Source organism: Balearica regulorum, chromosome 18, assembly GCF_011004875.1.
Source record: "Balearica regulorum gibbericeps isolate bBalReg1 chromosome 18, bBalReg1.pri, whole genome shotgun sequence".
NCBI lineage: Eukaryota > Metazoa > Chordata > Aves > Gruiformes > Gruidae > Balearica > Balearica regulorum.
In genome coordinates this window covers 153,200-180,940 of record NC_046201.1, presented here as the reverse complement: position 1 = coordinate 180,940, position 27,741 = coordinate 153,200, and the positions used below count along the sequence as shown (strand labels likewise).

At 43.0% G+C, this 27,741-nt stretch overlaps 1 protein-coding gene across 1 annotated transcript in view; it reads right to left on the bottom strand.

Annotated features, from left to right (window-relative positions):
• Positions 1-27,429, bottom strand: part of FASN (fatty acid synthase) — a 43,835-nt gene extending 16,406 nt beyond the window's left edge. The window contains 23 exon segments of the mRNA XM_075770747.1: positions 1,934-2,323; positions 2,476-2,786; positions 4,057-4,260; positions 4,509-4,688; positions 5,002-5,187; positions 5,282-5,362; positions 5,638-5,829; positions 6,187-6,362; positions 6,827-6,942; positions 8,552-8,755; positions 9,049-9,183; positions 9,600-9,694; positions 11,165-11,354; positions 12,129-12,316; positions 12,673-13,132; positions 15,986-16,120; positions 16,371-16,486; positions 17,156-17,278; positions 17,752-17,952; positions 18,821-18,994; positions 20,015-20,167; positions 20,970-21,116; positions 27,274-27,429. Of these exon segments, the coding sequence (XP_075626862.1) occupies positions 1,934-2,323; positions 2,476-2,786; positions 4,057-4,260; positions 4,509-4,688; positions 5,002-5,187; positions 5,282-5,362; positions 5,638-5,829; positions 6,187-6,362; positions 6,827-6,942; positions 8,552-8,755; positions 9,049-9,183; positions 9,600-9,694; positions 11,165-11,354; positions 12,129-12,316; positions 12,673-13,132; positions 15,986-16,120; positions 16,371-16,486; positions 17,156-17,278; positions 17,752-17,952; positions 18,821-18,994; positions 20,015-20,167; positions 20,970-21,096 (4,137 nt within the window). The 5' untranslated portion in view covers positions 21,097-21,116; positions 27,274-27,429.
• Positions 27,430-27,741: the final 312 nt, after the last annotated feature.

Below are 27,741 nucleotides of genomic sequence, written 5' to 3'. Positions count from 1 at the left end.
GGTGCTGTCCACCTTTCTTAGCTTTTGCTTGAAATCTTGGCATCTGTTATGTATTGTCTCAGCACAAATATACATTTGATTAACATTACAGTATTTTATCCATGTCTAAACTATTTCTTCTTCCCAAGAAGATCCTCAGAAAGCAGTAGTACAAGTATCTCGAAGCTCTGGTTAGGGAACTAGTCTTACCATACTACCAGGTGTGCAAAAAACAGAGCAGAGACCATGCTGTCAAATCCCATAGGGTATTTGAACATGCCTAGAACTTAATTCCAGCAGTAAGGCACACCTCCACAGACAAACAGAGTGTACAGATTCCAACATAGAAAATAACAGAAGTGGAAACACTGAGTTTAGATGTTACCAGTCTACGTCACATAAGCCCTGTATGCAACAGGAGTAGTAAAGCAGGACAGAGGAAACATGAAAAACCAAGTCACCCAAATTCTCCAGCTGCAGAGGGGTGGGGAGAAGCAGCCAACCAGTAGCAGGGAAGAAGCACCTATACACATAAGTTACATTAAAATAACATTTCAAAAAAACCAAGAGAATGAAGATGCATGTACAGCATATCCAGAAATACTATCTGAATGAAATATAGATGACTGCAGGCTCCTAAAAAGGCATCCATTTGCTTTTCATGTGCCAGGCACAAAACAGCAGAAAGTTTTTACAGCACAATCCTTTATATCAAGGACTAGGGACAGTGTCCCTATCTAGAAAACTTTAAGAACTATATATATAAAGTCCTGCCCACTTTTGCCCGTGTAGCATCATTTTCTTTAGAGAAGGTGCATTCAACTTGCACATATCTTATCCAAGAGGTTTGCTAATACCAGGCTACTGACACTTATGACAGATCTAGATTTTAAGTTATCAGCTTCAGTAGCATCTTGCAGTCTTCTTTTTATCCCCCTCTTTACTGGGTAAGATGCAAAGCTGAAGAACTCTTCCTTTCTTCTCAAATGTCCTTTGGAAAATTCTTTGCAGAAAGCAAAAGGCTAGAATCCATGTAATTGCAAAATTCAAAATCTAACTACCACACTCCAGAATTATAAACAGAAAAGGTTAGACTATTAAAAGGGCTACTCCCTTCTTACTCTAAAAGAAGAGCCAAGAGGCTACAGTCCCTCAAATCAGCAAGAATGCATACGTTCTGTAGAGGAGCAGTTTCCCCACTACTGCTTAGTCTAACAGCTGCCAAAAGGTGGTGATGTCCCAGTTCCCACCCTTACCCTAGCCACTCTCCTCCTATTGTGCCGGCACTGGTATTAGCTCATCTCCATGATATACTGGTTTGCAGATACAAAGCAGACACCCTGCCCCACTCCCACATACACACTTCTAAGGGCTTATTTTGCTGTATCTCATTATGGGATCAGATAAAGTGGGGAGGAAGGGAGGGAGGGAGGGAAGGAAGGAAAAAAAAAAAAGAGAAAAGTACAAGAGAAAAGCCTTCCTTTCTGGGAGCACTTCAATATTGGAAGTTTACTCGTTTACAACTAGTTTATAAAGTCTCACTCTCTGCAGTCATATCAAAAGGAAGAGAGATATTCTGATACTGAAGCATTTTAGAATCCTACAGTGATAAAGCTGTACCCCACCCAACAAGGCAGCACATTATTTTAGGTATAAAGGAACTGTCCTGACCAGTTTTTTCATACAGATTATATAGATATACAAATGACAATGAATACTTTTCAATGCATTAAGAAAGGCTTTTCTGACTGAATTCAGTTTACTCTCCCAACCTAGTATGTGGAAATTCACAACTCTTTTCTTCTGAAGAAGTGTTTATTACATATTCCTGCAGAGGGCCTCAATGGAAAGTGATGTAAGCGATGTCTACTCTAACATTCATTACAAGAGCATCTGCAAGCAGCAGACTCCAGACGATCCACTGAAAAAGTATTTGTCCTTCCAGGAGGCTTACCTCACTCAGGAAGCTGTGTTTCTGCTGTAGATCTGGACTTGTAAGGAAACTAACAATTTCTCCAAGAGTTTCTCCTTTAAGAAGGGTATGTAACAACACAAACCCTCCTTCTTTTACTGCAGCTGCCAAATTAGAGAGAATTTCAGTGGTGTTTCCTAGAACACTTGTTGAATAGTTGTATACCACCAGGTCAGCATTGGTCAGATTTCCAGAGGGAAGGCTAGATGGATCCCACTGGCTAAGGGAAACTCCAGCATCTTGTAGCTCTGTTTCATTAGCTGAAAGAGCTTCCAGGCTGCAGTCAGTGGCAATGTAGTCCACCTGCAACAGGGGCTGAGTATTTAGAACACTTTTGACACGAGAGAACAGATGTCCACTTCCTGCAAGAGCCTGTGAGAAAAGAGGGGGGGGGGGGGGAAGGGAAAACAAGTTGAAACATGAATGATATCCAGAATTATAACTGGAACAATAGAAGTATGCAGTCATGTTACTGGAAGGCCTAGAAACACTAGCTGTGGTCCCATCCCAGGCTTCCAGCTAACCTCTATTATCTTCATCCGGTGACTGGTCATGTTCTCCAATGCCACATCCAGGCAAGTCTTCAACTCTGAAGAATCTAGCAATCCATTGAGAAGAGGGTCATCCTGGAAGTGCATTTTCTCTTGAGTCACAATCTGTTCCAGCTCAGAATGGAGGTTTCCATTTAGTTCCAGATGGCAGATTGCAGCAAGGATATGCTGAAGGCCCTTCTGTATGGGCGAGGACTCTGCAGCAGCCACTGCAGTTTCTAGTCCAGGGATGACTAATTTGACCCCATGCACTGCCACCTTAGCCTGTAAGTTCTGGATCAGATCTATGGAATAGAAGGGGAAGTGAAAGGAAGAGTCAGATTTTCCAAAGATTTTTCTTTCCCTTTTTGCCTTCATTTGCTAGGCCAGCTGATTGGCACCACAAATTACAGCATCTTGCATTGTTAGCCTAGCTACAAAGACATAGTGCATGCTCCTGTACATTCATGTGATTATGTATTCTGCAGTAGTTGCAGCCCCCAAACAGTAGGTTTCATGGCAAGACAGTCTAAACCACCAAAAATACCTATGGGAAGACTCTGACTGAAAGAAGGCAAACAAACAGAAAAAACTTCTGTCTGATTTAGGGAGTTGCGGAGAGAAATTCTAAGTTTCCACAGATACAAAAATACCAAAATGCTTTTTTGCTTTATAACCAGATGGAAAATAGCTCATCCTCACTGAGATCAGAAACAGCACTACAAAAATTAAAATAAAAATCCCACTATGGCATATGTAAAAAAACTTCGGGGACAGTACCTAGACACTGCAGGGGAAGAAAAGAAGAAAAAAAGAGAGAAACTTTAAAAAATCTATTGCCAAATCAAAGGATGAGTGAGAAGACACTTTACCAATGTAGAATGACAAAATTGCTGTCTCAAGATACAGCAAAATTCAGCACGACAGTAAAAACTTACAAGTAATTTTTTTTCCCTTTGATGAAAAGGCACTTAAAGCAATGATCTGAGTGGATGTCTCCCCATCCAAAGAGCACTGTACTAGGCTACTATTTTCACAATAGACTAAGCTGCTCCTATTCCATTCTTGCAGCAAACACAAACTCTTTTTTTCGCATGCCTCACTAAATCACTTTCCCTCCTTGGATATGCTCTTATGTCCACAACCAAATGGGAAGAGACCTGTCAGCTTACCAATCTTGGCAGTTCACAGGGAAAAACTCAACAAGAAAGCTGAACGCTTGAGGAAGTAAGCTCTCCTGTCAGTGTTTGAAGCAACTAGGCTGGATTTCTCCTTAAAGGAGATGATTTGCGCCTCTTCTTGCAGAGGGGGTTGTGCCATCTGACACCTCACTGACTGTTATAGAAGGGTAGATGTCCCTCCCTACAGCTTTACTCCTACCCACATTCTAGAGATATCTCAGACAGGAGTAGCTTTTAGCAAGCATACAGACACAGGACTCCTGCTGAAGTCTTCTGCAGAGACCAAGACTTTATTTCTTGCACATTCTGAAGTAGTATGAACAGCTTCTCTCAGACACTTCTGTCAGGCTGGAAGATTCCCCTGTAGCACAACAAGAAACCTGTCCCACTCTACCTTTGCAGTGCCCCAGATAGGCATGAAGATGGACACTGGAAGACAAACAGTTGCTTTCAGTATAGGGCACAAAGCAGAATTTTTCCAGGGTGGGAGGGTTGCGTTCCTGTTGTCGTCGTGGTGCCGCAGAAGCATGAAGACCATTGATCTGAACACCTCCTGCTTTAAGGCTATTAAGACAGTGGTCCACGGTAACATTAAAAGCTGAAAGACAGGAAAGAGACATTAAGTTTGCATCAAATGCTACAAGTATTTTTTTGAAGGTAATCAGACGAACAATGCTATGTCAGACTGTTAAAGAAGCTGCAGAATAGCAGCTTCTGTTACAGAGCTGCAGAATAGCTTGGAGACTAAGAGGGCCCAGGCCCCCCCCAAAGTCCATCCTACTTAGGAAATCATACATTCATCCACACAGCAGTCAAAGCAACTAGCAAAAGCACGAGAGACATTACCTTCTACATTGTCCTGGTATTGGTACACCTGCTCTTGATGCAGCACTGGGTCAATAATCACTGAGCGAATTCTGGTGGGTAAGCGTAGGCTGCGCCCAGTCTCAGCTAAGATTATCACGTGTAGCAGGGAGTCAAGGAAGGTCACCCAGTTCCCATTCCACACAACTTTCCCTGTGCTTGCTGCAGAAGAGGAAGGGGAAGCCTCACTGTGATTTTGCCATTCAGCAGATGCCAGAAGTCACAGCTTATCAAATGCAAAGTCTGCTGTATGTACCCAGCTTCCACTATAAACTCCAAGTGTCAGTTCTACATTGGAGATAACAGTTTTCCCAATGCTGTGTCAGAACTCTTAGTGGCTCTCCATTACCACACAAAATATAACTACTACACAAAGCACAGTCAGGTGGACTGCTAATACAAATTGAATTAAAAGATCTAATATTCATCATTACAATAACCATGCTCATCATTCTGCTATAGAAAGTAAATTCACCTTCATTGTTGCATTCCAGAACGCCTTGGAAAGTTGGTCCATAATTATATCCACGCAGATGCAGCTCTTGGTAAACATCTTCTTTCAAGAGACCAGACTTTGAGCTCGTGTCTACTTGAGTCTGAAAGTCAACTGCCTGGTTATGGAAGTTCTTCAGAGCAGTGTTTTCTAGGATGGAAATCTTCCCTGATGGACACAGTGGCAAGAGTAAAAGTCATCAGTGTCCATACATAATGGATTTTAGTAGGACAGTGCATACACTTATACTTCTTTCACTTACCACTCACAGCCAGATTCCCATTCCCTGACACCTCAAAGCAGTGGGAAGCAGGCATGAGTCTTACTTCCAGCTGTACTGATCCTGCAAGAAACATTGAGGAAGACAGGACTGTGAGGTCATCTGCTGCTACCATCCTCAAACAGACCTTTCTCTTTCACCATCCCCAGGCTCACTGCACACAACATGTAATAAAGATGACTGTACCACATGCTATTTAACTGTATGAATTCAATTTGTTCAATCACGTTGCACTCTTCTTTATATTCTTTCTCCTGAGTTCCTCCTCACTTTCCCTTTGCATTTCTTTCCTCCCGCTCCCTTCGTCTTCATTACACAGTTTTGCACTCATTACTCACCCTTTTTGGGAAGGATAGTTGCCTGGTGAATTGTGACTTCTTCAAATGTAACAGCCATTTGCTCCATAGCCATGCCAAGAGACCGTGCCAGAGTTCGCCAAGCCAGTACTAGGTACCCAGCTGCTGGGTACAGGACTCTGCCATCAATGCAGTGACCAAGCAAGTAGTGGTCAGGAGAGTCAGGACTCACATCTGCAAAGAATAAAGAGCAGAGTAAAAATAATAACACCACCCTAATAAAGAAGTCTTTTCCCCTCAATGTCTATAAGAGGTTCTAGTGGCTTCCCCAACTATCCTGCCTGGCAACATGCAGCTCTTAAGACTACTGCGAGTCTGAATCAAGAGAGTTTCCTGCTCTGTTCATATTCTTTCATCCCATTTCAGAAGCACATCCAGTCTTTTTCAATCCAAGCCAAACTAAACATTAAGCTTCAAAAGATGGCTTCAAGGATGCTGCTTTGAGTATTCTTTTCTCAGGTTTACAAAAGAAATGCAGAGGTAAAACAGGAAAGAGACAAACAAACAAACAACCCATTCAGGCAAACACACCAATATTGTAGACTGAAGCAGATGCAGAGCCTTTGGAACCTGATGGAAAGTCTTCAGCTTTCGGAACATCCCAGTCCTGGCTGTGGTCCCATTTAATGTATGGAGAAATAAGGGGAGTTCCCACTGGGACGGGGTATTCCACAAGTGGAAACAAGTTATTTCCAAGAACATTTATCCTAGGAAGACAAAAATGGATGAAGACAGTGTGTGTATGGGAAGAAAAGAAGGGGGGGAAAAAATTGACCTTAATACTTGGAGGTCAGACAGTAATTGGTCTTGGGCTCCATGTCTGAGATTTCTCCAGGAGTACCATGAACACTTACTGCAGCCAAATTTGTAGTTCTAACAGTATACAAGATGCAAAGTGTATTTCCAAGAGCTAGTTCTAGGTTCCTAGGCCTCTAAAATGGGACTCTGCTTTAAAAGGCACCTTTCCAGCCCAAGCAGTCTCTAGCCCAAGGCAACGTTTATGAAGTGAGCATATTTAATATGTAAAGTACAGATGTAAACTTTTTTTTTTTCCCCCTCCAGGTTTGTTGAAGGAGTATTTCAATTCTTGTTAAGACACACATGCTAGAGAAGAGACCTGAATTCTTTCCTAATTGATACCCCACTCACCCTCGTCCCTTAGTCTCCTTACCCAGTTAAGTGAATCTTTCCGGTCTGTGTCAGGAAGAACTCCAAATTATTTTTGTGCTCTTTCTTCATCAAAGGTAGAATGGTGCAAGTTGGTTTCAAAGTTCTCCTCAAGATAGCCTGGTCAAGTAGAGTCCATGAATCACTGGTGGAAGGCATTACTTACTACTTTGCCTCTGAATTTTTCTCTATACATCTCAAACCACGACTGTTTCTGTGGTAGGTGCTAGAACATACACCACTTTAACAGGGAAGAGGAAGAGCAGTGCAATACCCTTCCAGCAATCTAAGAAGCTGCACATCTGGTAAAGCAGAACCTACATAATATTCATGAAATTCTGCCAACACACCAATCTCCCTTTCCCAGCAGATTGTCAAGTGGAATCAAAAGCTGCACTTCAAGAACTGCAAGATCACCCTCTCAAGTCTCCCACTCGCACGCACATGTGAACCACACACACAGCTTAGGCCCTTACTCCCAGGACCGGTCCTTTTTAGTCTGAAGCATCCTAGCTGTTGCTTGGAAAATGCTCTATTACATCAAAAAAATGCAGCTTTGAACATCTGACCCAAATTCTATCTTCTCTTCAATTTGATCCCACAGTCTTTAAATGGGAGAAGAAAGGAGGGGTGAGGGGAGATCAAAAAACCCGGAACATTCTCAAACCCAGCTGATGAAGTCTTTGGTCACTTGCATGAGAGTCCAGAATGAAGTGCAAAGTCTTTTTATAGAGGAAAAGATCCGCCTAATTTAAAACCGCTGCTCTGATTCTCCCTTCAAGTCACTTTTAAAGCATAAATAAGACTAACATAATAAATATACACTAGATTGGAACTCAAAAGCACTGTATAGCTATTAAACTTGATTCACAAGTAACTATGACTATTCTTAAGACTTTCCTCCTCTTGCATGCCACAGACCAATTAAAAAAAAAAAAAAAACCCAACCAAAAAACCCCACAAAAACAACCAGTCCTTGAAACTTAAGGGACAGGCACAAGACCAGAGCACTGATCTTGTGGAGCAAGTGCATCCTCTACTATGGAGTTAATGTCACAAAGATCAATTCTTATGGAGTGGGGAGAAAGGACCAATGATCTGATCAGTAGGGAAAAGGAGTTTATGAAAAAAGCAAGCTCCTGTGGTCTCAGACTACTTGGTCTAGGAGAAGAGAGGAAGACACCACTACCAGCCACCACCTTCTAAAGACAAAAACCTCAAATCAAATTCAGTGTTCAGATGGCAATAACAGATTTTTCATAGAGAAGGCCCGTTGGTCTTGAATTTCTCCCCCACTTCCATTTTCACACACACTCTCCGTTAGATCCAAACGATGAAATGCTTTCCTTAGCTCTCTGAACTGTGCAATGAGCATCAGCTATCTGAGATGCGTGGTAATGAATAAAGGCAACAATGTGAATGGATGAAGAAGTGTCAATGTGTTGGGATTTTTTTTTATCCAGTAACATACACCATGCCCCCCAAAAATCCAAAACAGTAACAAAATATTCACACCAAAATCCATGAAAACCTCATCAAGAAAATGTTAACACCACGTGAGACTCAAAAGTACTGGAGAGAGAAAGTGTTCTCAGAACTAGGTGGAAGAAAGAAAAAAAAAAAAAAAAAAGAGGAAAAAAATATATGTAGTTCTTTCCCTATTCCTCTGATCTCCTTCCTGCAGCAGCATATCAATATAGTATCATACTGACACAATCAAATACAATACCTGTAAAAGAGCATGCGGAGCAATCTCTACTACAACAGCGTTCTCTGGAACATGCTTCAGACCTTCATGGAACAGCACTGGATTCACTAGGTTGTTCACATGATACTCTGCAGAGGAATTCCTAGCCAGATCACTCTGCCACTGAGATTCAGGGATAGATGTACTGATCCATCGTGCTGAACGAGGTTTAGGATGTGGAATGACCTACAGACAGATAAGGAAGAGGAACAGGAGGAAGAGTTACATGTCATGGATAACAATAAGACGGGCAAAAGCAAGCAGCCCTTCCTTTTCACCGGCCATTTTTCTCAGCTTGATTGCTCAGGACATCCTTCTGTTTGAGGCCATAGGCCTTCAAGCTTTAAGTCTCAGAGGTTTACACGCTCATCAAGAGATTTCCTTCTCCTCCTAAAGGAAGGAACGCCCTTAAGCTCAACATCACCTATACACAAATCCAGGTGCCTGAGTGTAAACAGACAATACGTTGGCAATATTACCTTTTTCAGGGCACTGAGCAGCACTGGTGCAATAGATGCCATGTAATAGGAATGAAATGCAACTCCAGCACTGCGCACCTCCTTTGCGAACACACCATCCTTTTTCAGTTTGGCTACAAACTCATTCACAGAGTCCTAAGAGGAATACAAGTGAACCAAAAATAAAAGCACACAACGTATTTGGGATCTGTATGAGTCACTATACTCCCCCCCCATGCCCTTCATCACTCGCCACGTAAGGGGAGCCATATCTGGCATGAGGTTATTACCTTTCTCAGTCTTACAATTTATCACTCATTATGCCCATGGCTGTAAGACTATTCAGCATAAGAGATCTTTTATTACTAGTTTACTAAGGCACTAACATCACTTCCTCTTACAGAAGACTTGAGTGTTTAAGTTTATACAAAGCACCATATCCCCTCCCACCACTTTAATCAGCTCCCCTTTCAAGCATCTGAGCTTTAACTCAGCTTCATGCTTTCTTCACACCAGAACTTCACAGGTCCCAATCACAACTCCAGTATGCACCGTATCAGTTCCTTGCTCACCAGAGGTCCCGAAACAGTGACAGTATCTTCAGAGTTGTGACAGGCTGGTACCACATTTGGAGGACAGCATTGCTTACATTCCTCCCATGTCAGACCTGCAGAAGGAAGGCCTCAGGACAATTCAAGTGTTTCTAGCAGTGAGCCTCATAAGGGGAGGCAATCTTAACTGCACAATCACTGCTTAATACAGCATTTTGCCAAACTGGGAAGGATTCTTAAGAGAATTCCTCAAAAGTGATTCTGCAAAAGCTAAGGACATTTATCTTGGGGCTTTAATATGACATTTATCACTGTGATATTGAGCATAAAACCAGAGGACTGAATCTTTGTACCAACCCATTAAGGGATGGGGTGAGGGGGCACCCACACACTTTCAGAGAGGCTACAGAACTGGTTGTTTTGTCTCATCTTGCCCTTAGCAATCCGAGCTAGAACAGGAGAGAGAACACGTGAGCTTGACTTACAGAAACTGAAAGCCACAAAATATCCATAGATATCAACAACTCTAGAGGCTTTAACTAGCTTAACACATGCAGTATCTAGTCATATATTACATGGATACAAGTCACTAGAAGAACTTGAATTTAACATCAGATCACAAAAAACGTATTATATGCAGCACTCCGAGATAAGTTCTGTGATGAGTGTCATGTATTTAATATTGAGGGGGGAAAAAAGAGCTAGATTATGTAGGTAGTCCTTTGTAGCATTAGTTAAAGTAAGAATTCGAGTATTATAAACACATGATCTAGTCAAACATACTGCATTAGACCTGCAACAGCTTTTCTCTTAAGCATTTAAGTTTTTCATTGACCACTGCATCCAATAATAAGAAATAGCAGAACAACAATGCTACCAGCAATAATTTTATTTTTAAACATATAAGTCACCATGAAGCCACACCACAAAGAAAAACTGCTGGGTCCAAGTTTCACCCAACAGAGGGCAAAGCTATATGACTTACAGAAACACTGAGCAAAGCTCGTTCAGGAGAAAGCTTCTTCCTAAGTTCTATTAGACCCAAGTAAGTTCTTAGCGGCATAAAGTTCCACTAGCCAGTTGCCTGCTACATAGTAGTGACTTGCTAGTTTCACATCTCTTGCAGACAATCAGGAATATCTTTTTAAAAAAGATAATTTAAAAGTATATATGTGTGTGTACATATACACACACTGGAGAGAGAAAGAGAGAGAGAGAGAGAGAGAGAGAGAGAGAGAGAGAGAGAGAAATCCAAAAACCCCAGCGCCTTAGATTTTGACCTTCAAGGAGACTATTTATCAGGTCTCGGTCATTGGTCACCCACCAATAAATCTATTTCCACTTAGTTTTGGAAGGATTAACAAAATTCTGCTGTATTCCAGGTCAGCAATTACTACCATTATATCAACTTCAATATTTAATAACCTGTTCTAGATCAGAAGAAAAAGAAGAGGCAGCAGTAGCCAAAGTTTTACAGACATGATTGTCTCCACCAACACATTTCAGAGCTCAATTTCATCCCAATGCCATACAACAGAGATCAGATGTACTTTCCTCTATCACTCTTTTTGTAAGGGTATACCTACCAACGGCAGCCATTCCTCCCGGAGGCAGTTTGGCCTCTTTAACGCATCGTCCCCGCCAATAAGCGGCAAGAATGGCTTCTTCATGACTTAAAGAGTTATCCGCATAGCCACAAGCTAGTTCTCCCACTGAGTGGCCCAAAATCCCATCAGGTTGCAGACCTGCAGCCTTCAGCATATCAATCTGGGCAATCTGCAAGGAAAAGCAGGATTAGTGATTCCATGCCAGAGTAAGCAGGTGTCAGGCTTCAAAGACACACCGCAATAGTGAGTACATTACAAAATGTAATGTCTTTTTGGTACAGACATTCTTCCTGGCCTCACTGCTTCCCCCGCCCCCCAACTGCAGCTTCAGTCTCATTTCAAAGCTATCCCAAGAACTGCTACATGATTCCAGTATTGTTTTGGGCCCCTCCACTATGTAGCTTTCCACTAAGATGCTATTTCCAACAACAGAAGGTTGCCAAGAGCATGTCTGTGCAAAATACGAAGCAAGACCAGTTTTCCAGATCACTTTAAAAGATCTACCTCTAGTTTATTAAGGAACAATGAATCCCACATTGATACTCAGAATTAAAAGACTTCATTTAGCATCATTTAGTTCATTTGCAGAACAAATTTTAGAAGGCACTCTATGGAACCTTGTTCCTCGGCACAAACATTTACATAAAACTTAAAGACATTCCTTAGTCTCTTAAAAGGAGAAATTGCCCCACATACATACACAGGCAAATCAGTTTAGATCAATATTCATCCAAGTACCTTGCAAGTGGCAGAGCCCAAAACTGTCAAAGGTGCAAAGAACTCCCTCCTATCAGAGGGATATTTCTAACAGCTGCCATTTGCTGATTACACAAAACAAGCTTCCATTAATCAGTATGAAGTGTTACCAGCCAAACAGACCACTAGCAGAGCATGCTTATGAGCATTGAGTCCATGACCCCTCCACCAGTTATTTGAGCCTTACCTGAATAGCAGCTAGTCCAACAAATGCATGGACAGTGTCATCAAAAGTGTTCTCATCTGCTTGCAGAAGCAGGTCTGAGACCTTTAGGCCTGTGTTCTTCAAAGCCTCATCCGAGCGCAATATAGATTGGCGAAACAAATCCAACTTCATAAGGCTCAGGCCCATACCTTTCCACTGTGTTCCCATGCCTGCGGGATCGGCAAGGAGAAAGCGAGATTTAGTAATGTGCCATAAAAAGAAGAAGACATCATACACTTGCTCTAGTAGTGAGATAGTAGTGAATTTAAGAGAAAAACATTGTACATTTCTAGCAGTCTTTAAATTAGACACTGCTTTTTATTTTCCTAGACTTTGCTATCATCAGAAGTAGCAGAGTTGGAAGGATTAGATAAAACACCAGAAACGTGAGTCTCCTAGACACATCACAGGGCTGCAAGGTATTTCCTCATGCTAGAGTGGAAAACATTAGACCACAGAATCCAATTGCTCAAGCCCCAGATCTACAGAGCAATGCAGAAGCCTGGATCCACTGCTGCACACCTACCTGAGCAGATGTACCAGAGCGGTCTACCAGACGCTTGAACTTGCTGAACCTCTTTTATGTCACTCTCCGTACCAACTAGTGTGTAGCCCCTGTAGGGCATGGATGATACAGGAACTGCAGAGATATCACTGAGCAGGCTTACAAATGGGCTGCATCCTCCATGTTTTCTGCTCTCTTGAATTAGTATTTCCACAGCTTCCTGGGTTCTGCCACAAATTTGAACCAGTCTTGGCATGTTACAAGTCTCCAGAGGCTGGCGTTTGTTCTCATTTGGCCTCAGAATGACATGAGCATTAGCACCTCCAAAGCCAAAAGAGTTGATACTGACAATGCCACCTTTCACTGGTGTGGGTTTACAAACTACCTCCAAAGAGCCATCTTGTAAGGCAGGAATATCTGGATTTGGGGTATTGAAATGAAGATTTGGTGCCCACAGCCCATGTTCCAGAGAGAGAATGACCTGGAAGGAAAAGAAAAATTAAAAAAAAAAAAAAAAAAGTGTTCTGTGCTCCACATTTTCTTGTAACAAACATTTTCCTGTTGTTATTGTTTTACTATCAATGACCACGTAGCACACACTAAAGCAGCTCTCTACGTTTGGATAAAGGGACACTTCAGAGAACACCATTATCGATGTTACTGAGGTAGTACCTACTTCCCCTAGGCAAATTTTAAGTCCGTGCAGGAAGCCAGCAGTGAAGGTGATGGGAGTAGCTTCAATTTTAGCTTTTTCTAACTGAAAAGCCACACGGTCTTGCTGGAAAAGCAGCCTGGCTACTAAGAATATCACATCTTCTTTCTCTCCTTTCAGATCCTGTCCCTTCATCACACTCCAAACTCTCCCCAGTCACACACCACCACACATGCTCTTCCTTATCACAACAAATGCTTCCACTTCTGCCTTTGCTGCAAAAGAGCCAAGCTGAAGCACTGGTAAAGGAGTTTGCTTGCTGCTTTGCACCCATTTATTGTCTTCTTGATCAAAAAAAAAAAAAAAAAAAAAAAAAAAAAAAAAAGTAGCAACAGCAGACTGGTCAGAGCTGGTAGAGCCAAAGGGAAGTACAGAAACAGTGTGAATTAGAATAGCTATGCCAAAAAAGCAAGACCTCCCTTCTCTCAGCAGCATCTCTACAAACAGCCCATGACATCAAGCCCATACTCTGTGGCAAAAGTCCAGCAAAGCACAAACTAGAAGGTCTAGTAGTTGCTAATGCTGTGGTCAGTATGTCTGGCAGTTCCTTCATTGCCTCAAAATGGTCAGAGAAACAGATATTGCTTTGGGAAGTGTTCTTCCAAGTTGACTATCAGACATGGAGAACAGCCAGCATAAATGCATTATTTCAACTCCAGTCAGCATGTTTTAAGTTGCATTCTAAATATTTTCATGCACACTGTCCTACACGTACAATACTATGCATTATGAAGTTGGTGTTGCTTTACACAGCATACTTATTTGTACTTTTAAGTCTGCCATGGTTTCTACACAAGTTTGAGAGTACAATACAGGGAGCATACACCAGAGCCACCAAGAAGCTTTTTCTTTGCTGAGTAGTTCAAAGGTGCAGGTGAGTCTTCCCTCCCTTACCAGAATTTAACTAAAGTGGCCTTGGCAAGCCCTAGGTTTTTTTCCTACTTATCCACATAATTAATGGATTCTCTTCAAGTCTGAAATCAGATAAATTTAAAATCTATTTTCCTAACTAACACCTCACATACAAGAGCATTTTATGGAATTCCAAAAGAAAACATTTATGGAAACTGCAGACTTCCCAAGACAGTTACTGTCTATGAGACAGTGGGCTTGGTGTCATTTCTGGCTTGGTCTCAAAGTTGCCTGATCTACCATTCCGATTAACTTCCAAAACTTAAAATACCAAGTGCTGCCCAACTTTCAAAGAATTGAGAACAGAGACAGAGCTTCCAATATCCTTCCAAAGCTTCAGGTGCTTTCAAGATGACAGATCTGGAAACGAGACCTAACACAACTTACTAAAAGCATAGCAAAAAGATATTCTAGCAGGCACGATGGGTGCCATGGGCTCCTACCTACAAGCTATAAGTGCTGATACAAAGTTAAGTGAGAAAACTGGGAAAAAAAAAAAAAAAAAAAAAGAGTGAGAAAACATATTGTCAGAGAATTCTTCAAAAAGAAATTGCGGCCCTTGTCTTTCCTAGGATGCAGAACTGCAAACACAGACAGGGAAACAATACCTCAAAGTTACAATCCTGACCCAACAGATCACAGCAGAACTGCACTAATAGTTGGACTTGATGATCTTAAAGGTCTTTTCCAACCAAAAGGATTCTATAAACAAACTGTTTATAAAATACAACACAATATGGATGGAGAGGTTTATTTTATGACTCAGTTATCACTCCTATGAAGGTGTCAGTCTGAGAGAGAGAGGTGCTAAAAAAGTAAACTTTCATCTACAGAGAGATGGACACTGCTGTCTCCATGATTTATTTGTAGATGAGGCTATTCACAGCCTCACTGTATGTATTCAGGTCACAATAACCACTTTAAAGATCCTAAAATTACAGCAGTGACAGCATACGTGACTTCAACTTGCGTGGCTCTAAGGTTGTCAGTAATAGGCTTACAACCAAATGTGAACATTAGCTAGCTCTCTGCTAAGCAGTTTAGCAGCCAGAGCCGATAGATGATTGTCTGCCTACAGCAGTAGTTAGCAGGTTGGTTGCTAAGACAACCAGTTATTCAAGCTGGTAGCCTCATCCCGAAGAGCTCACCTGGCTTCTTGCCAACACAAGAGAGAAGAGGAAGAGATGGTACATCCCTCACAAACAGCCCAAAGGATCAGCTACTCTTTTTGCACTGAAAGCCTCTTATCTTCGGTCATTGCCAACTACTCCAAACATCTAAATCCCTCTACTTGTGCACCCCCTCAAACCCAAATGACTTTACAGCAGAATTCTGTTGGAAGGTCCATTGTAAGGATACTCAATGAAGTGATCCCAAAGCCTTTATTCTGAGCAGAGTTATGGTCCTGTAGAACTTAGTAGGAAGGGGGAACTAAAGTGCGTGTGCAGGCACATACTTGTGTGCATACACAGCAGAGGGCCACCTGGGCATTCGTGTGCACAAGAGACACCTGAGCTTTTAAAAGTATTTGCAGGTGAAGCAAAAAGTAAATAATTGATGAGAATCACTTGAACTCTTCTCATTACCAGCAAGCATCTTATCCTGGATCAGTGCAAATATTCCTTAAAACAAACCAACATTTAAAAACACACACACATTGGGGTGGGCGTGGGTCCCCTCCCCAATTTTCTTTTTCAAGCCACCTGTTACCTTTGCTAATGCAGCAAGCCCAGAAGCAGGCTCTGGATGACCCATGTTTGACTTGGTTGATCCAATCAGCAGTGGCTCTCTCTCACATTGACAGAAGACACTTACAATGCCATTTACTTCCTGTGGATCTCCAGCCTAATAGGAAGAGAATCAGAATGGCTATTAGCTAGCACTTCCAAAACACACTGCAAAAGAGAAATCTGAGAGAATAACATGTTTGGACAAAATCCAGAAGTAGTGAAGCAGTACATATTCCAGTAACTGGTAGAAGGGAGAAATATTTTGGAAAGACAAAGAACAATTCAATGGAAGAGTATGGCAAGTGATGTAAGGGAAAAAAATAAGGGAGAAGAACACACTCCAAACCCCAAGGGGCCATGCTGACCTTGGTGCCTGTACCATGAGCTTCAACATACTCCACTTCTCCAGGTTTGATACCACATTCTCTGTACAAAGAGCTGACCAACTGCTGCTGCATCTCTCCAGATGGGAATGTCACACCTAGGACCAAAATTGCCATCAATTCCTCTCTCCTATCAGATGCTTCCTGTTCTGATTTTAGCACCCTTTCAACTGCTTGAGGCCACCAGGTCCAAAAAAAACCGTATTTTTTTCAGGATTTACACCAACATCTTTAGCACCAAACACAATAAGCCTCTCGGGCTCTTTGTAAGAGGAGCAGAGGCACCAGAAAGGGACCTAAAGCCATGAGTTAGACTAGTGTGGAAAGATACTGGTTCACAGAGTAACAGAGATGTCTAGATCAAGCAGAACATGTGAAACTTGGTGTCTCCATAACTGGGGAGTGGGACAAATGGGACAGCAGTAGGGAAGGAGCCTTACAGTCATAACACCACTTACATTTCTACCATCAATGCAGAAGTTACTGCAAAGATGTCCTGAGGAAGGCTAAACTAGCAACAGGACATTCATGTTACTTTATACAGTAAAAACCACCCCTTGCCTCCCTCAACTTCTTTACAAAATAGGGCCCTGAACTTTGCATTACCAGAACAGAAAAATAAAAACCCCAAACAATAAAACAAACGAACAAACCAACCAACCTTTCACATATCTAAAGAAGAACCCCACAACAGCCCATTTTTGTTGGCAAAGCCTCTAGACTGAACAGTTCTGTAGGTATCTCATTTTCAGAGGCTCAAGACCTACCTTGCTCCTTAAAGCCATCAGTGTTACTTCCAGCATTGACTATTGTGGCGTAGATCCGCTTAGCCATAGATCTCTTGGTCAAAAGAATGACAACAACAGCTTCAGAGCGACAATATCCATTTCCTGAGAACAGAGAGAGAAGAACAAGTTACTAATTCTACTCTTCTTTGAAAAAAAAAAAAAAAAGTTGTGAAACACCATGCAGTAACGTCATCTTGTTCCTGAGCTACTGCTTACAATAGACCACTTTAAGAGTATGTATGACATATCCATTTGTTTTTTAAAAAAAAATAAAATTCATGTCCTAGAAAGGATGCTGCTCGTCACAAACGATGATAGAACAGTTTCCATCAAGAGACAGCTACTTCCTCTCCCCAATGGCTGAGGATTGAACCATACAGTTTCTTCCCCACAGTTAGTTTTTCCAGGTTCAATGGAGCATGCAACACGGAGCAGGTCTGGGGAATGTCCCAAACAGTGCACCTATGAATAACTACGAGGCCAGCTCTTTGCTGTATTACAAGATTATCTAGTCACAGACTCCACACTTAAGTTCCTCTCATTCAACGTGACAATCGTTTGTACTTATGCCTTACCTGAAGCATCAAAAGCCTTGCAGGCACCATCAGGACTAAGCATACCCAGTTTCATGAACTGCACAGAAGTGTTGGGTTTCAGCAAAAGGTTGACCCCTCCTACTAGGGCTGCACTGCACCGTCCATGACGAATTGCCTTGTAAGCATTTTCCAGAGCAACAAGACTAGAGGAGCAGGCTGTGTCAATAGTTATGCTTGGTCCTTATGGAACAGAAAGGGAAAACAAAAAAAGCTGGGTTTTACTGTTTGTTTCCTACAGCTGCTCTCCAAAAACTACAGGATAGCATCACAAGAGAAACATAATCAAAAAACATTAAGTAAGAGTTGCTTCAGCACATAACAGGTAATCCTGATACAATGGGAGACAAGAATCATCCCTGCCCGCTTATCAGGTAATAAGGGATGAAAAAGGTGGAAAAAAATGCAAACAGTTTGGCTTTAAGGGTGTTTTTCAAAATTCTGTCTACGTCTTCATCAAAAAGAGATATTGTAGCTTCACAGGCAGGTCTCATCTATTTCCCCATTCTCACCAATACAAATCCCTCCCCCTTCCTGGTGCTACCCTTGCCATTCTCTCTGTTCTCTGCTGCTCTTCAGAGCAATTCCCATCCCTCCACTTTCTTCAATGCCGCACACGGTTCAAGTCATATCTTACGCCTTCAGTTGCATAATTTTGGTCATTTTCCCACTTTACTCAAAAAGATCCAACTGTTCCAGTCAGTTTGTCTCTGGGCTAGCTGACTTCTACATAGCTTGATACCAAATAGCAGTCTAAAGGCCAGAAAGAACCTACGCCTTTTTATGAAGGCTTCCCGACACCATCATCTTTCAGACAAATGCCAGCTATGCCCATTAGCAGCAACTGAGTTAAAGCCTTACAGTGAGTCTTATCACACACTTAATACATTTTCTGCTTCTCATATGCCTCCTTACAATAGCTACATGCTACTTTCTCATCCCAAAAACGGTCTATGTCATCATATCCGTCCCACACCTCTACAGAAACCGTGGTACAATCATGTTCAAATTGCAACTGCTGATCAACATTGACAGGTTTGGGGGCACTTACCTGTTAAGTCATAAATGTAGGAAATCCTGTTGGCAAACATAGCACGCTGGCAGCCAGTCATACTGTATCCCAAAAGCTCTTCTGGATCTTGGCTAAGGGCTTCACCAGCCTCTGACCCACTGGCCCCAATCCAGACGCCTGTGTCTGTGCCACGGAGGGTGGCCGGATTAATACCTATGGGGATATTGGAAGACAGATTACAGTACACAAACTGGGGAGATATCAGGTACACTGGCACCGGTTCATGAAATACTACTTACTGTCCCTTTCTGACAGGCCTGCAGCATTGTTACCTTACCTATAGTAGTTACCTTCTATCTGTTTCAATTGCAGACCTTACAAGTCTTACTGCAGAGTCCACCAGAACTTTGGTATTGGCTTTTGGCCAGAACATACTGTGCCCAGAGACAGCTTTTCAGCTTAGCTGGGAATTGCTAGAGTCTTGTGTAAAAAGTGTATGGACTATGAAAGACACAAATGCTAATCAGATAAGCTAACAGCTGACTTCCAGTGCAGAGAAAAGGAGCAGACTGAAGAGGAGAAAAATCACAGTGCTTGGAATGCCATGTGAGCACGTGCGTATGTATCTCTAGCCACACACAAAGTCCAGATCTGGAGTACAAGACAGAAAGGAAAATTCTTAAGCACAAAAGCCAACAACCAAAACAAGAAATACCTCTCCTCTAGAAAACTGCATAGCAAGCTCAAATGGCAGCAATCTGCTGTGCACTTCCTGGGCAAACCTTCCATAGGAGCAGATCAAATGCCACAAATTTTCCATGAACCCGGACAGGAATATATCAGGCCATCTGCCATTATTTTAGACCATGGATGAGAATGCTAACCAAGTCATCTTCCTTTTGCACTACAAATATGCCTTTAACAAAGGGATCTATTAAGGCATATTAGGGTAGAACATGCAAAAGCTCTAGAACTGTTGACTGTTTAAGTGTTTCTGTCATACATTGGTTGTACCATATAATACAGGTAGAGATTTGCTGGTGGTCAGCATAGATTTCCTAGTTTGGGTTCCAGAGAAGAGAGCTTTGTTCTAACCCCTGTACCAGTTCTTTGGTCTCCTCTCTAATGTGATGGCTTTCTCTTGTTAGAGATCTCATCACACAGGTGCATGTCTGCACCTGCTGCACAGAGAGAATACAGTGCAATTCTCCCTCTTCAGTCACAGCTGCTTACCTCCATCCAAAATAGCTTCATAAGAAACTTCCAACAGCAAGCGAAGTTGAGGATCCATTGTATGAGCTTGTTTGGGGTGGACCCCAAAAAAGGATGCATCGAATTTGCTTATGTCCTTGAGCTTTCCATTTCTCTTGGGCAGACCATAAATTCCTGAGAAGAAAAATTCAATACTGAGTTACAGAATACACAACTTTTGAAGCAGCTACCAGCTGAGACAAAGTACAGAACGACCACAGCTAACTTTCGGTTACATGTGAAACCTCACTTGCTTGATGCAGTTACCAGAATGCTGCACGAATATCTAGCTACCCATCTCTCTGAATATCATTTGGAAATGAGAATGCTGCATTAACAAAAACAGTTGTCATTTTTAAGACTCTCCCGGATATGGGAGCAAGACACATCTATCTAGCTGAAGGATTTTGCTTTGGCAAGTTATACCAAGCACATAAACAGAGTCCAAATCAGAGGTTCCAGTCAGTCACCAATTAAAACAAAGGCTACTTTTCTTTTCTACAAATCACTAGCTTGAATTGGATAGACATGTGCCAAACACTTCAGAAAGACAACCAGACAGAACATTGTAAAAAGTCATAAATCACAGGACTGGAGTCCCTGTGCTACTTATGAACCCAGAAAAATGCCAGAGCCATCTTACTGCCACAGCTATAGGATTCAAGTTGCCTAGCTGGTCTGTCAGAGTGTTCTTTTATTTGGAAGTAAGCTACATATTATTTATAAGCTACTACTGCATGGGACATGACACTATAAAATGGATTGCATGAGACCTTCCTAAGAATGTTCTGTTCCTGATTTTTTTTATGATATATCACAAGTGAATACAGAAGCTCTGGCAGGCTTTTGCGTCCGATAAATCCTTTCCTTTTGTAGGGTAATTCCTCTAAACTGCTTGGAACTCAGGGCTCCAAAAGGAGAGACAATAGGCCCTCACCTGGTTTCCACCTCCGATCATCCTCTGTGACCATATCAACTCCATTAAGCAGGTTCTCCCAAAACTCTTGCAAGTTCTCTGATTCTGGCAGCTTTCCTGCTATGCCTGCAATCACCACGTCCTCCATCTCTTAACTTCTCCCTGTTGCTGAGATCCACAAAGCAGTAAGACTAGTAAGATTTCACACAGAGAAGGAAAGTATATGTCTCTTGTCTTCCTGACATGTTGTGACAAACAAGCATATTTGCAGGAGAAACACCCACACAGGAACAGCCCATGGAGTCTCTACTAAAAGAAAAAAAAATTTTAAAAAAAAGTCCCAACTAATCAAATGGACCCTAAGATCTATGGGGACAACGAGGATGAGAAAAACTGATCCTGAAGGAGCATCGGGCTCCAAGAACCACCAGTTTCTACATGACAACTAGAAAATGAACAGGTCTAGCTCTACCAAATGCAGAGTCTCTGTGAAGTCAGCAGAGAAAGATTAACATGCTGGAGCAGAGGTGGGTGGAGAAATTATGAAATACGTATAGTAAAATACATAATTACAAAGCAAACCTAACAGGTAGCAAAACAAGTTCTACAATCATTCCAAAGTCAAATGCTAACTTAAGAATCAATAATCAGAAAGCTTGTTGGATAGAAAAAAAAAAAAAACAACCAAAACACCCAACCAACAAAAACCCCACACAACAAAACGAAAGCCCCCTCAAAAACACACACACAGGAGAAAACCCGTAAGAAAGCACAAATATTACAATACAACTTTGCATCATTTTAAACACCCAAAACAAGTAGTAAGTTTTACATATAAAGTGTTTCTCAATTAGACCCTGCACTACCACACATTTAGAGGACTGGGAATGGGAAACTGAGTACATGTGACAGAGTGGTGCTTTAAAATAAGAGTTGGCAGAACATATCTGGATTCCAGATGGGATGAAAAACATTATTGTTGTCCCAAGAAACGTGCATTCCAAGACCCCAATCTCAAATACCACAAGAGAACATCATGCTGCATAATATAGCATGGCAGGCCATCTACACAAATCACAACACCAAATGATAACTCATATTAGTCACCACACACATTTAATTTATTTCCTGTTTCACCAAAAATACATTAACAACTAAGCAGAGAAGGCAAGTTAACCTGATATTTCAGTTAAGTTCAAACCATAGTTTGTAGATCCTAAGCAGGCAAGTTAAAGGAGCGGAAAGAAACCCATATATATATATATATGGATTATTCTTATACATATGAAAAAGTAAATAACTGTGGTTGCAGGAACAAAAGAGGCAGTAAGCATTCACAGTACTTCCTTAAATAATCCTTCTGGTAAGTAGAGGCAAAATAGTCTTTAGAGTTAACGTGTGGGATTTTAACAAGTAAAAACCACAAAGAAAACTGGGTATCCATATAGCTAAAAGTCCGCCTTACTAACTTGGAAGGAAAGACTTTGTTATGGAAGACTTCCATCACAGATTATGCTCCATAGTGTCATGCAGGCATTTTGCTCAAGCGCTGCAGGTGTTCGATCATCTCCTCCACAAAACAGCACTAACAGGTACTCTTAGATGAGCACTTCATAGCTGTTTTTCCAACCCAAGACATTTCATTTAGGCATGGGTTTGCAGCCTCACTCAGGAGATCCTGATGCTTCTGAGAAAGAAATAGGCCTGTCTTCCATCCACACACTGCTCAGGCACAACGCCTTCCTGTAGCCGGAGAAGGTTGGGGTGCGCAGAGGGAAGGCAAAGCCCCCTGATTAGCTGAGGTGTAGCCCAGCCAGAACACACCACTACAGAGGTTGCCTGATTTTTTTACCCTTCTTTCCTTCAGCAGTTATCTTGATTCAGATCTGTGGAGTAACTGTGGAATTACGCAACACTGAAGAAGAGGGGATGATTACCTCACCCAGTCCATTCCTTCTGGGATCAGAAACAGAAGTGCTCCCAAAAGGACATCTTGGATTTCTCAGTCTTAGGCTAAACACCCAGACAGCAGAAGTTCCATTCCACTCTGGTTGTTCATTTAAAAAGGGAAACACTAAGGGCCAAATACGCAAGGCCCTTACTGAGAAATTGTTCCCCAAAACCGAAGTTGGCAGTAAGAGGCCCAGTCCACTCTGCTCTGAAGAGAAGCCTCTTGGTTTTTCCACTCACATAAATCTAGTAAGTCAGTTTTATTCTTGGTGTCACCACTGTATCTGGAAAACCGAATGAAGGGCCACAACTCTGCTATACTTGCAGCAGTTCCACGCTAGGGGCAGAGAAAGAACGGATCTAAGGCACAAAGCTTACAATCTAAGCGTAAGACAAGAGATGTACAAGATGATACTGTGATTATTATTCAATTTTATGCCTCAGCTCTTTGGGTAATGATCTCTAGGGAGAGAAATATAAAGTGTATTTCAGGGGACTGAAACATCACATCCGGGATTGTTCCTTCCCATCCCACATCTCTTTCCCTGGAGTATCAGAAAAACTCCATCCAGGTACAACCAATCTTGACAAAAATGTTCTTCTGAGACAGGGGAGTAATGGAATTTATCAGCAGAGCAATTTTTGCCAACATGTCATGAATGTAATTGAGCAAGACTGTGCCAAAGGTGGAAAAGAAGATGCTGCAGTAATCAAAATGCAGAAGAACAAGAGCCAAGAAGTTAATTTTAGCCGGGTGAATGGGTAAAAGGAGCCACAACTTAAGGATTTTCATAAACAAAGAACTGGAAAAATTTAGACTTGACACAAAGAGCTCCAAATGCCTACATCTAAGATAACATACAAATTACGGATTTAGCAGCAGACAGTAGAGATGATTTGCTGTGGAAAACAAGAGTGAAAAGAGGAAGAGTCATGAAGATTAAGTCATGCCTGATTAAACAGTGATCAAGGTAGATGTTACGACTACCAACAACGTCTTTGGTCTTTCTCAACAGATTAGCAGGTAGGCCATTCTAAACTTGATTGGCTTTACCCCCAAATAGTGTATCGTATTATTTTACTATATTAGAGACTCATTTTTTTTCTGTAGAGCATTTTTAGACTATACACAGTAAATTGACAGGTTTTGAAGTACAGGACATAGCACAGATCAAGAAAGAAAACTATTTCTACAGCTGTTTTAAAGGAGACTGGACCACAGCAAATATACAGAAGAGATTGTTTCTACTACATTTGATGAGCAAGGTGATCAAAAGCAACAGGTCAAAAAAGGAGACAAAGAAGATAAAGGGACAAACAGGATTCTCCAATTTTTTAAGGCTGTATTTTCCTGGATCCAATCAGTCATCTAACATCTTTCTTCCTCTTGTATACCCCATGGTTTTGCTTGAATTGAATTCTGTGAATTCTTCCCAGACAGCTTGCATTTTTAACTGAAGGGAGAGAGGGGAGAAGCAAACATTCCCCCCCCCCCCCCCCCCCCCAAAATATCAGTCTGATAGATGCCTCAGTTAAGCATAAACTATCACCTCGCTAAATTTACACAATATTTTTTGGCAATGATACTGTGTTGCTGACTCATTCAGTTTGTGACTGTAATAACTAACAATCCCTTCTGGTATTATTGACTAGTAACAACTTTCATCATTTTATACCTGTGCTCTGGTTATCTACCTCCCACATTAGCCATTTGACAAGGTTGGTTTGTTTATTGATGCCAGTTCCTTTCTCGAACCATGTTACACCTTCTTAACCTTGTTCGCTATGTATTGGGTACATATTGCTATCACGTTAGCTTAACGTGATTATCAAACTTACTCTTAAGTTGGAATACTGTTCTCTATTGTATTTAAAACATCTGTTTTTCAGTACCTCACTAATCCAGCACCAAAAATGAATCAAGAAAAGTATTAATCATTGTTTCCCACCATCCCTGGCAGCTGTACAACTTTTTTCCTTCTTTTTACAATATTTTTATCTACTGTTTCACTACAAAAATATCTATGTCCATTAAGCTTGTAAGTTTTTAGAGGGGGAAAGAAAAAAGAAAGGCAAGAAAAATAACAACTGAGGGTAAAGTTTGATTTCTTCTCCCACTCATATCTGACTTACCAACCGCTGAAGAGAATACTTTTCTTATTCTGCTGTACCTACGTCCACGTAAGGTTCAGTGAGGAAAGAAGAAGAAAAGGGAAGGAAGAAGAAACTGTTTGCAAAGAAACCACAAATAAACACCAAATCTTGTTTTGCCTGATGCACAGTTCTCTTTTCTAGACAGAAGTCTAGAATATTTATTTCAGTGTTATTTTGATGGCCGTCATCACATTGGGATAGAATCCTCAAAGCCAACTCTGCTGCTGTTTCTAGGCAGTCCAAATTTTGACCTTTTTTGAGCTCCCATTGTTGTAAAATGAAACATCCATGACTCCTCCGTAGTTTCCTTCAGCCAGACATTGAGAAAAGGATTACTTTCTTAGTTTGTCAGTATGACTGTATCATAATCCGTGTTTCCAATTCTCTGATTATAATTCCTAAAATTTGTATTTAAAACTGTGATTTCATAGGAACTTCACTTGTAAAGAGCTGTAATGGCTGCCTCAAAAAAACCCCCAAAACAAAACCCACAACTTTACAAAATAGAGGCAAACACAGGCTGCTTTTCATGTTTTGAAAGCATTTGGCTACCATCAATGGTGTGCTATAGCTTTGAATTAACAAAGACCTTTTAACTGTCTCTTTCCATTTCAAGGCTGGATTTGTCACATTGACCACAAGACAAATGAAAAATGGTAGTGTGTTTTCATATTTAAAATGCACTACTTCGCAGGAAACACAATCTGGTTCAAAGCTGTTATTTGAGAAAAGTAGGTTAGATTTTGCTCATGGAGTCAACACAGCTCTGGTGATTCCCAAATGGTCAGAACTGACTTGTACAAAAATTTAAGACCCTAGTATCACTATATGATGTTTGTAAAATACCCGTTCATAACTACCCTCCATGTAGGGTCCTCATCCTCTTAATTCATCCACTAAATGCAGCCTTTCAGAATGCACTATTCTTTTGCGTTTGTTTCAAGAAGCATAGAGGCTGCAGGAAAAGGTGAACCCTTTGCTCATGTGGCTTGAGGCTTTTCCTCCCTTTTGTTTTCTTAAGGCAAGACGTGCTCCAAAGCCCCCAACACTGCTATCTGAAGGAGTGTGCAAGCTAACATACACAGCGTTAACACAACCTGTTTCAATTTAAGCACATGAATAAAGCTTTTAGCTAGGAAAATATGCATTCAGTATCTCAGAGGGCCCTATGCCAGGGAAGGAATGTGGAATAAAAACCAAACAGGAGCAAAAACAGCAGAAGAGAAAAGATGATCATCACGTTACTGACATAATCACATCACCAAATCCAGACTGGCGTACAATCAATGGGTTATTTCACTTGGACGGTTGATTTATATCGAAGTGGAAGAAAGAAGTTTAGCAGTATATGCAGCACCTTTGAGATGGTTTCCTCGTACCTACTGACAAAGCACCTTTCGTAACAGCGAACGCTGAATCTCCTCCCCTACAAGCTGTGCTTTTACGCTAACCCACGACACCGCGGGAGAGCGCAGCGCCGCCGCCCCGCTGCCAGGACACGGCGGCGCATTCAGCCCCGGCGCCCGCCCGAGACAGGCCGGTGCTCCGCGCCGCTCGCTCGGCACCCGAGCTGCGGCAGCGCGGGGCCGCCGAGGCCGCATAGCCCCGCGGCGGACGTTGCTCGCTCCGCACCGGGCGCGGCCCCTCGCCACCCGCAGAGCCTTGCCGTCGTTGCCGAGGAATGGCACGCCGAAGCTCGAGGGAACGGCAGAAAGGCTGCCAGGGCTGCAGGCAGCGGTACCCCTGGCCGCGTTCCCGAGCGCGCCCCTGCGTCCCCCCAAGCCCGCCCGGCCCGGCGACGAGGGGTCGCGGCGGTGCGATCCCCGCCCGCCTCCAAGATGGCCGAGCGCCAGCACCACAATGCAGCCGCTCAGCCTCCATCGCGTCGCCTCGCCGGGCGGGCGGAGCGGGAGGCTGCGGCTCGGTAACCAGCCTCCGAGCTGGCGGGGACTCTCCTCTGCGCGGCCGCGCTGGGCCACAGGAGAGCGGCCCGCGGCAATAGGGCGCGGCGACCGCGGCGCCGGGACGCAGAACCTTCTGGGCGCGCAGGCCGGGCCCGACCACCCCCCGCTCCCCCCAGCGAGGCGCGGGCGCAGCCCCGCACGGCGTAGAGGGCGAAACGGAGCCTCCCCAGCGCGCCCGCCGGGCACAGCGGCCCGCGGAGGCGGGAGCGAAGACTGCCGCTCTCCTGGCCGCGCCGCATCCGCTGCCCTGCCGGTACCTGCACAGGGGCGGAAGACTTCGTGCCCAGAAGACTCTGGCGTCAGCTCAGCACCGGACCGGACTGCTACGGGGCGGCCTCTGCGGATGGACTCGGGCGCTGCTGCGGCGGCCGGTGCCGAGTTGCGCACGGCCGATACTCCGCGCTCTCCTCACTGTCTCCCTCTAGCTCCCACCGCTATTTAAGCAGCCGCCACCTCCGGCGGCCACGCCACATGGGCTGACAGTTTACTCCTCGCCGCAGTCCAATGAGAGCCGGGGCAGGGCCGCCCCGAGCCGGCCCCGGGGTGATGCCAACCCCTGCTCGCCGGAGCCGCTCTACAGGAGGAGGGGGCCCTGGCCAGGCCGGGGCGGACCCAGGCGTGCCCCCGTGCCCAAGGCACCGGGCCAAGCTCTCGCGCCCCGCCCCATACTGGAGGCCGTGGAAGGCCGGGCGCTGCGGGGGGTGCCTGGCTTCGGGCCGGCCTGG